Here is a 12,165-nt window from a genome sequence, read left to right as displayed (position 1 = left end):
GAAATGAACTAAGACAAATGAACCAAGAGAAAACATTACCGTCTCCAGCCACCAGAGGGCGCTAATGCTCAGTGCTCTTGTAGTTTACCACAGAAAACAGAGCGCCCTCTCGCGGCTGTAAACGGTAATGTTTTCTCTTGGTTTTTGGATCTAAATAAATGCGACTTATAGTCCAGTGTGACTTATATATGTTTTTGTCCTCATCATGACGTATTTTTGAACTGATGCGACTTATACTCAGGTGCGACTTATAGTCCAAAAACTACGGTAGTCTAAATAGGTAATAAGGTTTTCTAAAACTGGTTAGTAGCTGGACTAATTAATAAGCTGGCTTAAATTGGTCATTAGCTTGTCTAAACTTGTCATGGGATGGTCTAAACTGCTTGTTAGCTGGTCTAAATGCATATTTTCGTTAGTCTAAACTGTTCATCAGCAGAGTAAACTAGTTGAAAGCTAGTCTAAACTGGTCATTAGCTGGGATAAACTGGTCACAAATTGGTCTAAACTGGTAGTTGGTTTGTTGTTGGTTTTTGCAAGCTTGCACCAGCTAATGATCAGCGAGAAACCAGCTGCTTTTCATGATATTCAGTTGAAAAGTCAATGTCCTGATCAGATCTGCTTGAGATTTTCCCCCTCAGCAAACACAAAGCTCACAAATACTGATTATTAATGGTGACTGTGTATTTAAGGAGTGTTCTTGAGTTCTCCTGCATTTAAATCGCTAATAAAATAAGAATGAATAATAAGCATGTACGTTTGCTGAATACAAACAACCCTGAAAAGACAAATACCCATCGCATAATTTTCAGGATACAGTTTCTCAATAAACTGCATTCAGTCAGTCACAATTGTTCTTGCTCTTACTTTCTCAAAAGAAATGTCAGAGGACGGATTTCATCCATCACTGCTCTTTTATTCAGTCGGTAGATGTGACTTTCCCTACTAATATCAAATAACACTTAATCATTCATAAATGAGCAGCCAACACACAAAACTAGCTTGCTTCCTGTGGTCACTCGGGTCCGGATGAATTTTAAAGGTTAGTGAAGTGTTTGGTGAGTTCTTTTCAGTGTCATTCAAAAATTATACACGCTCGTTGTGTTGAGCGCGCTGTGGCATTTCTGGGTCTCCTGATGGAGAAAAGCACTCGGGCTGCATCAAAAACCCTCTCCACTTCTCTGAACCAACCATTATTTGTGAAGAACAGCACTTCATTTGGACCCAACACTCATCCTCTCTCTAACATCCCCACCCCCTCCACACAACAAACATTCATCCAAGCTGCATAGACAAAAATAAAATCTCCCTGTATCCCAGTGTCCTCTGGCTCCTACACAGAACGCCAGAGCTGGAGGCGAATCTGATGATGGAGGTATTGATCAGCCAGAGCCATGGCACACATCCAAGAGAAAATACAGCGAGCGACCCTTAAACTACTGTTTCCCTTTACGCAAAAATCCATTACCTATATACACCAACACTGACAGAGGGAAGGAAGCAGGTAAATACATGCATTCTGGGTAAAAATAGAGCGATAGTGATGCTCTTGGTGTAGGTTTCTAAGCAATGCTTCTGTTTGAAATATGTTAGATACCGAAGTAAGTTCCCTTAATGACACCAGGGCGTTGTTCTGTCTACTTGAAAGGAGAAAGACCGAAATCTCTAAAACTGTCAGTCAATATTATATTTCACACAAAAAAATTATTTCCTCAAATTAAACAAAAGTTATTTTTATTTTGCTCTGTATTTAAAAAATATATTTTATATATACTGTGTGTATGTGTATATATATATGTACACACACACACACACACACACACACATATATATATATATATATATATATATATATAATAAAATGTATGCATTTAGCAGACGCTTTTATCCAAAGCGACTTAGAGTGCATTCAAGCTAAAAAATTTTACCTAATATACAGTACAGACCAAAAGTTTGGAAACATTACTATTTTTAATGTTTTTGAAAGAAGTTTCTTCTGCTCATCAAGCCTACATTGATTTGATCAAAAATACAGAAAAAATGTAATATTGTGATATATTATTACAATTTAGAATAATTGTTTTTAAATTTATTATACTTTAAATTATCATTTATTTCTGTGATGTAAAGCTGAATTTTTAGGATCATTATCACATGATCCTTTAGAAATCATTCTAATATGATGATTCATTATCAAAGTTGGAAACAGTCCTGCTGCTTAATATTTTTTCAGAACATGTGACACTTTTTTAGGATACTTTGATGAATAAAAAGTAAAAAAAAAAAAAAAAGAAGAAGCTATGTTTTTAAAATTTTGTAATAACATTATACACTACTGGTCAGTAATTCGGGGTCAGTAATTTTTTTTCTTTCTTTTTTTTTAAATAAAATCAATACTTTTATTCAGCAAGGATGTGTTAAATTGATAAAAAGTGATAGTAAAGAAAATATATTATTAGAATTTTTTTTATTTGAATAAATGCAGTTCTTTTGAACCTTTTATTGATCAAATATATTAGACAGCAGAACTGTTTCCAACACTCATAATAAATCAGAATATCAGAATGATTTCTAAATGATCATGTGATCGACTGATGTCACATGTGACACTGAAGCCTGGAGTAATGATGCTGAAAATTCAGCTTTGCATCGCAGGAATAATTTTTTTTTTTTTAAGTATATTCAAATAGAAAACTATTATTTTAAGTTGTAATAATATTTCACAATATTAATGGTTTTTCTGTATTTTTGATCAAATAAATGCAGGCTTGATGAGCAGAAGAAACTTCCTTCAAAAACATTAAAAATAATAATGTTTCCAAACTTTTGTTCTGTATTGTATATATATATATATATATATATATATATATATATATATATATATATATATATGCACTAAGATATATTTTGCATTTTATATATATATATATATATAAAATGCAAAATATATCTTAGTGCATAATAACATAATATATATATAAAACAATTTTGTATATTTAGAAAAATCTTTAATGATATCTACCTATTTATCCACATAGAAATACATATATATAGGAGTAAACTGACTGAATAAATGATAGAAAACTGATGGATAATTACCAGTGCATGGAAGGAAGAGACTGAAAAAATGCCCAGTCGGCCCATGGCCAGTTTGGTGGGACGGGAGGCGAAGGCCAGCAGGCGTTTGGGGTTGGGAAGCTCGCCCCCCTGCAGGCTGGACAGGTAACAGCGGAAACGGAAGAGATCCATGTGGAACTGCTCTAAATTCTGCTCCCACAGGAAAATCTGTGAGGAAAAGAGAGAAAGTTATCGGTTAGATAACAGGCCAGCAGCATTTAATATTTGTCAAAAAGATCAATCTCTCGAAAAACAAGGTCATTACATTATATTAAGAATTAAAGGACCATCTCTAGATATCTAGAAGCTTCCCTGCCTTGTTTAGTCTGGTTTGAGCAAATAAAATGGTGTTTGGAGGGCAGTGGAGTGTGTTTATACACCACGCCGTCTCCTCCCAGACACTTTTTTTTTGGATGTCGCGGCGGAGGGGGCAGCGGTCCAGACAACACACAAAGTAGCAAACAACGGCGCCACACATTCCACTGGCAGCGAGGTCTGGGACTCCAGAGGAACTCAACCCTGCTGCCATTCACCAGAGCACAGTGTGTAACCCGACGCTGCCAAAATTAACTACCCACACAAACACACAGGCACCCACCCGCTTACCCTCCTCATTCTGAGCTCTGTGTCTTACGTAAACATCCATTGAGCGGAACGAGTGTGTGGAGTGAATCTATGTTCTGTCAACATTGTGACAGCATCAGAATTACAGTGATGAAAATCTGCAGTGATACGGCGGATACGGAGGAAGATAGTAACGTAATGCTTTACGATATTGATATAATAATTATGGGAAACAAAACAGCACTGACAGACTCTTTTTGTCCAAACCAGAGGCAAGCAACAATAATTTTGAACATTAAAGGGACAATTCATCCAAAAATTAAACTTCTGTTATCATTTACTCATCCCTCAAGTTGTTCCAAACCTCTGTGAGTTTCTTTCTTCTGTTTAAGACATAATAAGATATTTTAAAGAATGTTTGTAACCAAAAAGTTTCCGGTAGCCATTGACTTCCATAGTATTTTTTTCATACTGTTGAGGTCAATGGCTACCACCAACTGATGTGTTACCAACATTTTGGGGGGAACTATCCCTTTAAAACATTTCTTCTGTCACTAGTTTCTGTTCTTATCATGTTGTGCTAGTTAATCCCGCCCACAAATCTCATTGGTCCAAAACCCTATTCCATATTATTGTTTATTAAATGAGATACACAGTATAAACTAAATATATTTAAAAGATTTACTTTTCAAATGTCTATTTCAAATAAATGTCATTTCTATTCATAAAAAATAAAATAAAATAAAGAATGTTTCCACGATAAAATATGAAGCAGCACAACATAATGAGAAATGTTAAAGAATGATATTAAAGCTGAAGCCTGTAATAATGAAAATAATTTTGCATCACAGGAATAAATTATATTTTTAAATATATTTAAATAGAAAACCCCTATTTTAAATCTTAATTATATTTCACAGCGTTACTGTTTTTACTGCATTTTTTTTAATCAAAATAAAAATGTCTTAAATGAATAAATGAAGCCTTGGTGAGCAGAAGAGACTTTCTTCAAAAAATTAAAAAATCTTACTGACCCTGATTATTTTAATGGAAGAGTACATTGCAAACATTTTCAGGTACTAAAGCTCTATTTACAGTCAACTATGATTGTTGTTGACAATTTTGTTTAATTGCAATTTTAAACAGATTTTAAAAAACACTTTTATACTACATGTTTATATTTTATTTTATCATTATTTTATAACTTTTTTTATTGAGGAAAAAAGGCACACCTCAACATCAAATATGTTCTGACTGGCTTCAGTTTTTAGAAGATCTGACCCTAAACATGTAGGATTGTGGGTAACTCAGACCCAGACATGGTAAATAACCAATCACTAGCCTGCTCCAGAATGGTCTTCCTCTTCTTGGCGTCGGTGACAGCGGAGAGCTGCATGTCTCCCATCTTCTTCATCTTCTCATCCATGTCGATCTTCTGCTCCATCTTTCGGATCTCGGCCCGCAGCAGACGCACCGTATCTTCACGGTGGTGTTGACGAGCGACGGCCGCGGCGCAGGCTGAGTGGATGGCCGTGATCCAGTTCTCAAGCTCAGTCTGGCTGCACGTCTACAGAAAGTGGTCAAGGGTCAAAGGTTAAACAGCATATTAACACACTACTCTACTTTTTTTAGGCAGTATGTAGTATGTATATTTTGAAATGGTGAGAAAATTCCCTATATGCATGAAATATGTGGTATTTCAGTTGGGATACTATGGCATCCCACAATGCAATGTACTCAATTTGCATTTCTTTTATGCTTGCTGATGGTAATGACTGAAAACCAGCTTGACCAATAGCGTGCAGGCATAGTACATAACTGACCAATCATGGCGTGTGAGAAGACGGGATCTACAGAAATCGTTCAAAGCAATGCAAATGCACGTACATGTAATGCATGAGGACTGTAGAGAGCACATCAACAGCAAAACAAAGCCAAAACACAGACATTTTAGGCAACTTGTAAATCCCAGACAGTGACAGTTATCTACTATAGCTGTGAGTTTTGATCAGTTCTGCTTAAAGTTAGCTAATTTGGATTCAAATGCAAATTAAACATATTTATTGTTAATAAATAAATTAAAATGAAGTAGCACATCATGCATACTGTAAAAATGCATTACATTTATGCATTCAGCAGTTGCTTTTTTTAGAAGCAAAACAAAAACAAAAGCAATTTGTCAAAGATCCACCAATAATCATAATATACAATGCCAGGTTTATTAGACAACTAGACTAGGAAAACATAGTATGCAATAACCACTTTACATGATGCAGTGTGCACTACGTTTGCTTCTACTGTGAACATATCAGTAAGTCAGACTTTATATAGTGTAAGAAACTCAGTCTGTTACGTTATCTGTTCAGGATCAGTATATGAAGAAGGTTTTGCACTGGATGTTCAGTTACTGTACCTGAAAAAGAAAAGAGTCTCCGAGCGAGTTACTCAGGCAGAAGACAAAATCTTTTTTGGGGTGTTCTGGGACGGCCTGCACGATGCTGTTCTCGGCCCACACGGCATGTTTAGGGACGCTGTTGTGATCGATGCCTGACCGGCCATCCGTCTCATAGAAAAACAGAGTGCACCCTGGGAGGACAAATTAGGACAAGACTCAGAAATTCAAAGTTAATCACGTGAGTTCAATTAACACACAGATCGTGTTTTCAGGAGAAGGATATCCAATAGATTGGAGTTATACAGCTTTATTGATTGAACTCTGCTCTCCAGTGGCCAAAGTAAGAAATGCAGCGCTGCTTTCTTAAACAGAATCCATTATAGTGCAGACACATTAATGGATTGTTTTTGCAGCTTTCGATACAGAGCTTTCTAACATGTCTTACACTGTCTGTATCCAGTTATGAGGAACTTATATATAGTATATACACTATGGTTTAGGGCAAGTAAGACTATTTGTGAAAGAAATACATTTTATTCAGCAAAAACACATTAAATTGTCAGTAAATCATTTTTTTTGTTGAGAAATGGGTAAGATAAAATAAATAAGGGAGATGTTTTTAGTCACTTAGAAGCCGAAAACATAAAATTTGTCGGGATATTTAACAAACAAGCGTGTCAGAGGTAACATGGTGAATGATGGGCGTTGATATTATAGCCTCTATTATAGCCTCCTCTTCTCTTACAAACCTTTTCAGAGGATGTTGTAAAACCTGTTTATGGTGGCAGGTAACCGCTCACACACACCTTTGAGGGACACCCAGTAGCTCTTCCACTTGCGGCGAGGGGCGAGCTCCACCTTCTTGTTCTTTTTATGCACCAGGAAGTTTTTGACGGCGAGGCGTCCGGCTTTGCGCACGGTTCCCTGCACGGCGGCCACGTTCAGCAGAGGGTCGGTGTGATAAGCCGAGCTCAGGGTCACGCTGCTCTGTTCGTCGCTGAACGCTGAGCTTCTCTCCTCGGGGACCTCCAGCGGACTCACGCTCTGCTCCAGCTCCTGACGGAAGTTCTCATAGACGCCCTGCTCGGACACACACAGGTCCAGGATATGTTAACATTACTCATTTGATGGAACGCTTACCCATTAATGTTGACACATTCATGCACTGATGTTGCATCTCTACTGAAACATATTATGAAACAGCAACCAGCTGTAATAAATAAATCCCACTGCCCACCTGTGTGCCATCTGAGGGTCCCGCTCCGGCCCCGCTGCTGCTCCCACTGTCGCTCCCGGCGAAGGCGCCCCCTGCTGACGTGGAGTAAGCGGAGAAAGACACAGACATGGTCTTATAGCGTCGAGCGTGGTGCTGAGACGCCTCACTGTCCCCCGTCAGCCCATCGATACCGCTGTCCTCATAATCACTGCCATCTCCCGCTGTGACATCCTTAATACAAAACAAATACATTCAAAAATTATATTTATATTGATTCATTTACTATGCGTATTTGAGATGATGGGATCACTGATCTATATATGATCAATGGATGGGATAATGCTTTAATTTACACAATCTTATAGGTATAAATTAAGAGTAAATTAAGAGTACTTTCTAGCCAAAAGAAACTGTGCAAGTGAACTGAACAACTGAGCATAAAAAATAGACATATATTTTTTCTGTTACATATATTTTTTATTTGTATATGTTTTTGTAAATATATATATATATATATATATATATATATATATATATATATTAAAATGAATGAAAAGGTAATTTTTACTTTAAAAAAGTATATATATATTATTTATTTGTATTAAAAAAAATAAAAAAAAAACATAAATTCTTTTTTTCAGGCCTTTTAATCCCACTTTTGAAATTTCCTTAAGTTTACAGGTTTTTCAGGGCCGTGGAAACTCTCTCTCTCTCTCTCTCTCTCTCTCTCTCTCTCTCTCTCTCTCTCTCTATATATATATATATATATATATATATATATATATATATATATATATATATATATATATATATAAAGTATTAAATGACAACAAATAAATGCACATACTGTAAAATTATCAGATATAGGCCCAGATGGAATATGTGTAGTAATTTTGGAGTAAAATCAGTGAAAAAAAAAAAAAAAAAGAACCTGTAATGACTTCTGTGAAAACCAGATTGTATGAAAAGACATGTAACTCAATTTACTCCCAAACTTTTTTTTTTCTCTAATTGCTTAGCCTAGGACATTGGTTTTTGGTTTTAACATGACTTACTTTACCTAAAACTAAGCAACACAAATAATCCTAGTTCCTGAATGTTTTTTCTCAGTAACTAAACGTGACAGACTCAAAAGATAAACCCTTATAAACGCGTCTCTTCTCAAACACATCTTCAGTCCTCCTACCTGTTGGCCGGAGCGCATCATGTCTTCAGAAGCGGATGACGAGCGCTTGTGAAGTGAACATTTGACCAATGTTGACACAGGTCTGCCTGCGAGAGCACAGCGCTGTCTGAACTCTGTGTCGAGTTATAGCGCACGCAGTAAACCTGACTGTACAATACCACTCTGTACTGCTGCTGGGGAATGATGGGATATTACCCACCAAACCCACCATCTTCTGAGAGTCACATGACTGGACTGTGCGGCCCGGCATGCCATTCATCTTCACCGACGGCAGTGTCACACAGTGAATCTCTTTTTCTTTCTAGCTGGAGAAAATACCTACATACAACTCAAAACACTCTCTTGCACACATGTATCTAAGAAAGAAATATAGTGAAACATATCTAGAGCTCAACTCGCTCTATTTTTGCTCCTCGTTCGCTCTCTCTCAATCGCGTTCCTGTCAGTTACAGCTCATTAGCATGACAAAAGAAGCGAGCTGTTCTCACACAAGTCTGACTCCAGGATCTGGATCATCCAGAAAAAACAGCCAACAACATATGGACAGCGTGACAGGCCCACAATGCACTATCACAGAGAATCACTGTGGTGGTCCTATGGTATAGTGATGTCAATGCTATGTACTTCAATATATCATGATTTTAACAAAGTACTTAAAAGTGTCCTTAAAATATAATACCTTGGTGCATGTTCAACTTTCCATGGTAGCATAATGCTATTAAAATATAATAAACACAATTATATTTTATATATTTTTTAATATACGTCTTTTTATTCTATCTACAAAATATATAATATGAATGCCATATAAATACCAAAATAAATGCAATCTTTTTGTTATATATTTTATCTATTAAGAAAATAATATAATATATAAATGTAATTATATTTTCATTATTATTTGATTTGTATATATATTTTATCAATAAAAAATATTATATAACCAAATTATATTATTTATCTTTAAAATCTGAATATATATATATATATATATATATATATATATATATATATATATATATATATAAACAAAAATACAAATAATATTATATTTTATTTAATCTATAAGAAAAATATTAAATATAAATACTATTATTTTTAAGCATTTAAGTGTTGACATTTTTATATTTTACCTATAAAAAATGAATGCCATATAAATACCAAAATAAATGCCATTTTTATCTTTTTGTTTTATATTTTATCTAAGAAAATTATATAATAATATATAAATGTAATTATATTTTCATTATTATTTGATTTGTATATATATTCAAATATAAATACTATTATTTTTAAGCATTCAAGTGTTGACATTTTTATATTTTACCTATAAAAAATATATTAACATTATATTTTCGTTAGTTTACACCAACAGTTGAGCTTTTAGTGAATTTATAATGCTGTCCAATGGGAACAACAGTGGAGTCTGTGTGAACACGCACACAAATGAGTCATTCATATGTACAGTCTCTCTACATGAGGAGATTCAGAGGATTCTGGGAGATTAACCGCAGTCAACATTCACTGCAAGACTTAAATTCCCGGGTGTAAACCTACACTAACACAACATTACACTCAGATTATTACTGCACACCTACACACTGCCACGCAGAGACTCCAATCATTCAGACAAAGCCACTCACTTTCAATGAGAAGCTGATCTGAAACAACACGAGTCTCTTGACCATTGACTGAATGATTACATTTATCACTCTTGGGAAAATATGATCATATTTTCTAGTTATTATTTGAATCTGATTTATTTGTTGTAAATAAACATCTAATGAACTATAAAATATGATGCCATTTATAAAATGTATTAAATAAAAAAATGTATAGACCATTGAAAACAAATTCTAAAACATAATAGTAATTATAGTTTAGGTTTTTATAGATAACGAACGCACTGATGAAGGGTTGAAACTAAAAACTTATTGCACTTGGCACTTTTTTGTGGCATCTATGAAAAAAAAGAAGCTTTTACCTATATTTTTGTATGCAGATCCTTTTTTCTTGGTTGGATCTACACATCCGGGAAGTTTGTCTACATTTTAGCATGGACTGTAATGTGTTTCGTCACACATTACTGATATATATATATATATATATATATATATATATATTAAACAATTCTAAAAATATAATGGTATTTACAGTATATATTTTTATAAATAGAATAAAAAAAAAAAAAAAAAAACTATATATATATATATATATATATATATATATATATATTATATTTATATTCTATAGAGTAAATATAAAAAACTAGTTATACAAAGTATAATTGCATTTCTATTTAATACTTTTTAGATTAAATATATAATAAAATAAAAATAAATACAAAAATATATAATGCTATTTATAAATGTTGCAAAATATAATCAGAATTGATTTGGGGTTTAATACTGGAGAAGTGACCAATAATATTTCACTGTGGGCGGGGCTACCCAATCAAAACTCACCTGTATGGTTTGTGCCCGCCTCCCTTGCATAGCTCCTTGCTGATTGGTCGGTCCCTCTGACAGACAGTGAGACCGGCGGCAGGGCAGAGTATACGCGCCGTATGCGGCTCCGTCGTCTTCACAGGGCGAGATCATCTTATCCTCGTCACCTTCTCTGCTTGTGGCGCCGCCCTTGTGCCATTTGGCGTAGCGTCCGTGCGTGGGCCTGCAGGCGGGGCTCTTGGGTCCGTAGAGCTCGTCTAAAGAACTGGCACGGTTTGAATCCAGCAGCTCCTGAGCGGACGACTGTAAACTGTTTTCACAGTCGTCCGGCGTGTCTCCGATCTCCTCCGTGCTGGTCAGGTGCTCCTGGCTCAGGTCAGATAAGGACACCTCTAGCGAATCCTCCCTACACATGTCCGCAGACTTAGAGCGCTTCTTTTTAAAGCTGGACGCCTCTTGGGAGTCCCGAGTGCACTGGACGAGTGTTGTGCCCTCCAGCGGCTCGGTCTCGTCCTGCGTGGCTTGTTTGGCGGTGGAGGCAGGCGAATGGGCCGGATGGTTGTGGAAGGACATGGGTCTGAGGTTCATGGCCACGCGGTCCACCCATATGGGGCTGCTGAAGTCGGGCAGCACGTCCGAGTCATTGAAGGGCTCCAGGCCGTGGTCGGCCAGCGACTGAGGGATGCTGGGAGTGCTGCTGGAGCGCGTGCTGGTCTCAGAGTTGCGATGCTCTGGTTTTCCAGACGGCGTTCGGCGGGAACAGTACGTCTGCTTGCTGGACAGGCGCAGCGAGCGGGACATGTGCTTACGGGAGATATGTCGCTGGCCATCTCCATAATAACCATGGCTGCCGCTATGACTTTCTGTGTTACCCATGGTTCAGAATCTGCAGCAGACAGATACACACACAGAGGTCATGCAACTAAATATAACTGACCCCATAAAGTGTTTTCCACTGCCTTATCATTTACATATTTATTTATTCTTTTTTAACACCATGTCACTAGCACTTAAGTCATACAGTTAACAAAAAGAATAATTAAAAAACAAAATTCTAAAATACTCAATGATAGTAAAATATATATTGTACAGTAGAATCTGATTAAAGAAGAATGGCCCTTACATACTCGCTGAATTATTTTAGTGCATTTCGTGTAAGTGTAAGTTAAAAATAAATATTATAAGGTTTGTAAGTATTATTTTATAAAACAGTGCTTATGAATAAATGAGCATTTGAATTAAA

At 35.9% G+C, this 12,165-nt stretch overlaps 1 protein-coding gene across 4 annotated transcripts in view; it reads right to left on the bottom strand.

The window, feature by feature from the left end:
• The window catches only part of LOC128029024 (rho guanine nucleotide exchange factor TIAM1-like), a 77,177-nt gene that overhangs the window by 27,997 nt on the left and 37,015 nt on the right, over nucleotides 1–12,165 (bottom strand). For 3 of the 4 annotated variants that reach the window (XM_052616469.1, XM_052616470.1, XM_052616472.1), the window contains exons 3-8: nucleotides 10,941–11,808; nucleotides 7,311–7,520; nucleotides 6,880–7,153; nucleotides 6,092–6,264; nucleotides 5,021–5,245; nucleotides 3,097–3,282 (exon numbers count right to left, since the gene is read on the bottom strand). In XM_052616469.1, the coding sequence (XP_052472429.1) occupies nucleotides 3,097–3,282; nucleotides 5,021–5,245; nucleotides 6,092–6,264; nucleotides 6,880–7,153; nucleotides 7,311–7,520; nucleotides 10,941–11,798 (1,926 nt within the window). In that variant the 5' untranslated portion in view covers nucleotides 11,799–11,808. Of the gene's footprint in view, nucleotides 1–3,096; nucleotides 3,283–3,379; nucleotides 3,440–5,020; nucleotides 5,246–6,091; nucleotides 6,265–6,879; nucleotides 7,154–7,310; nucleotides 7,521–10,940; nucleotides 11,809–12,165 lie in introns of those variants that run through there. The other variant, XM_052616471.1, reaches the window with a different exon arrangement.

Source organism: Carassius gibelio, chromosome A15 (genome assembly GCF_023724105.1).
Source record: "Carassius gibelio isolate Cgi1373 ecotype wild population from Czech Republic chromosome A15, carGib1.2-hapl.c, whole genome shotgun sequence".
Classification (NCBI taxonomy): Eukaryota; Metazoa; Chordata; class Actinopteri; order Cypriniformes; family Cyprinidae; genus Carassius; species Carassius gibelio.
Note: the sequence above shows the minus strand (reverse complement) of the source record. Positions and strands in the feature narration are given on the sequence as shown.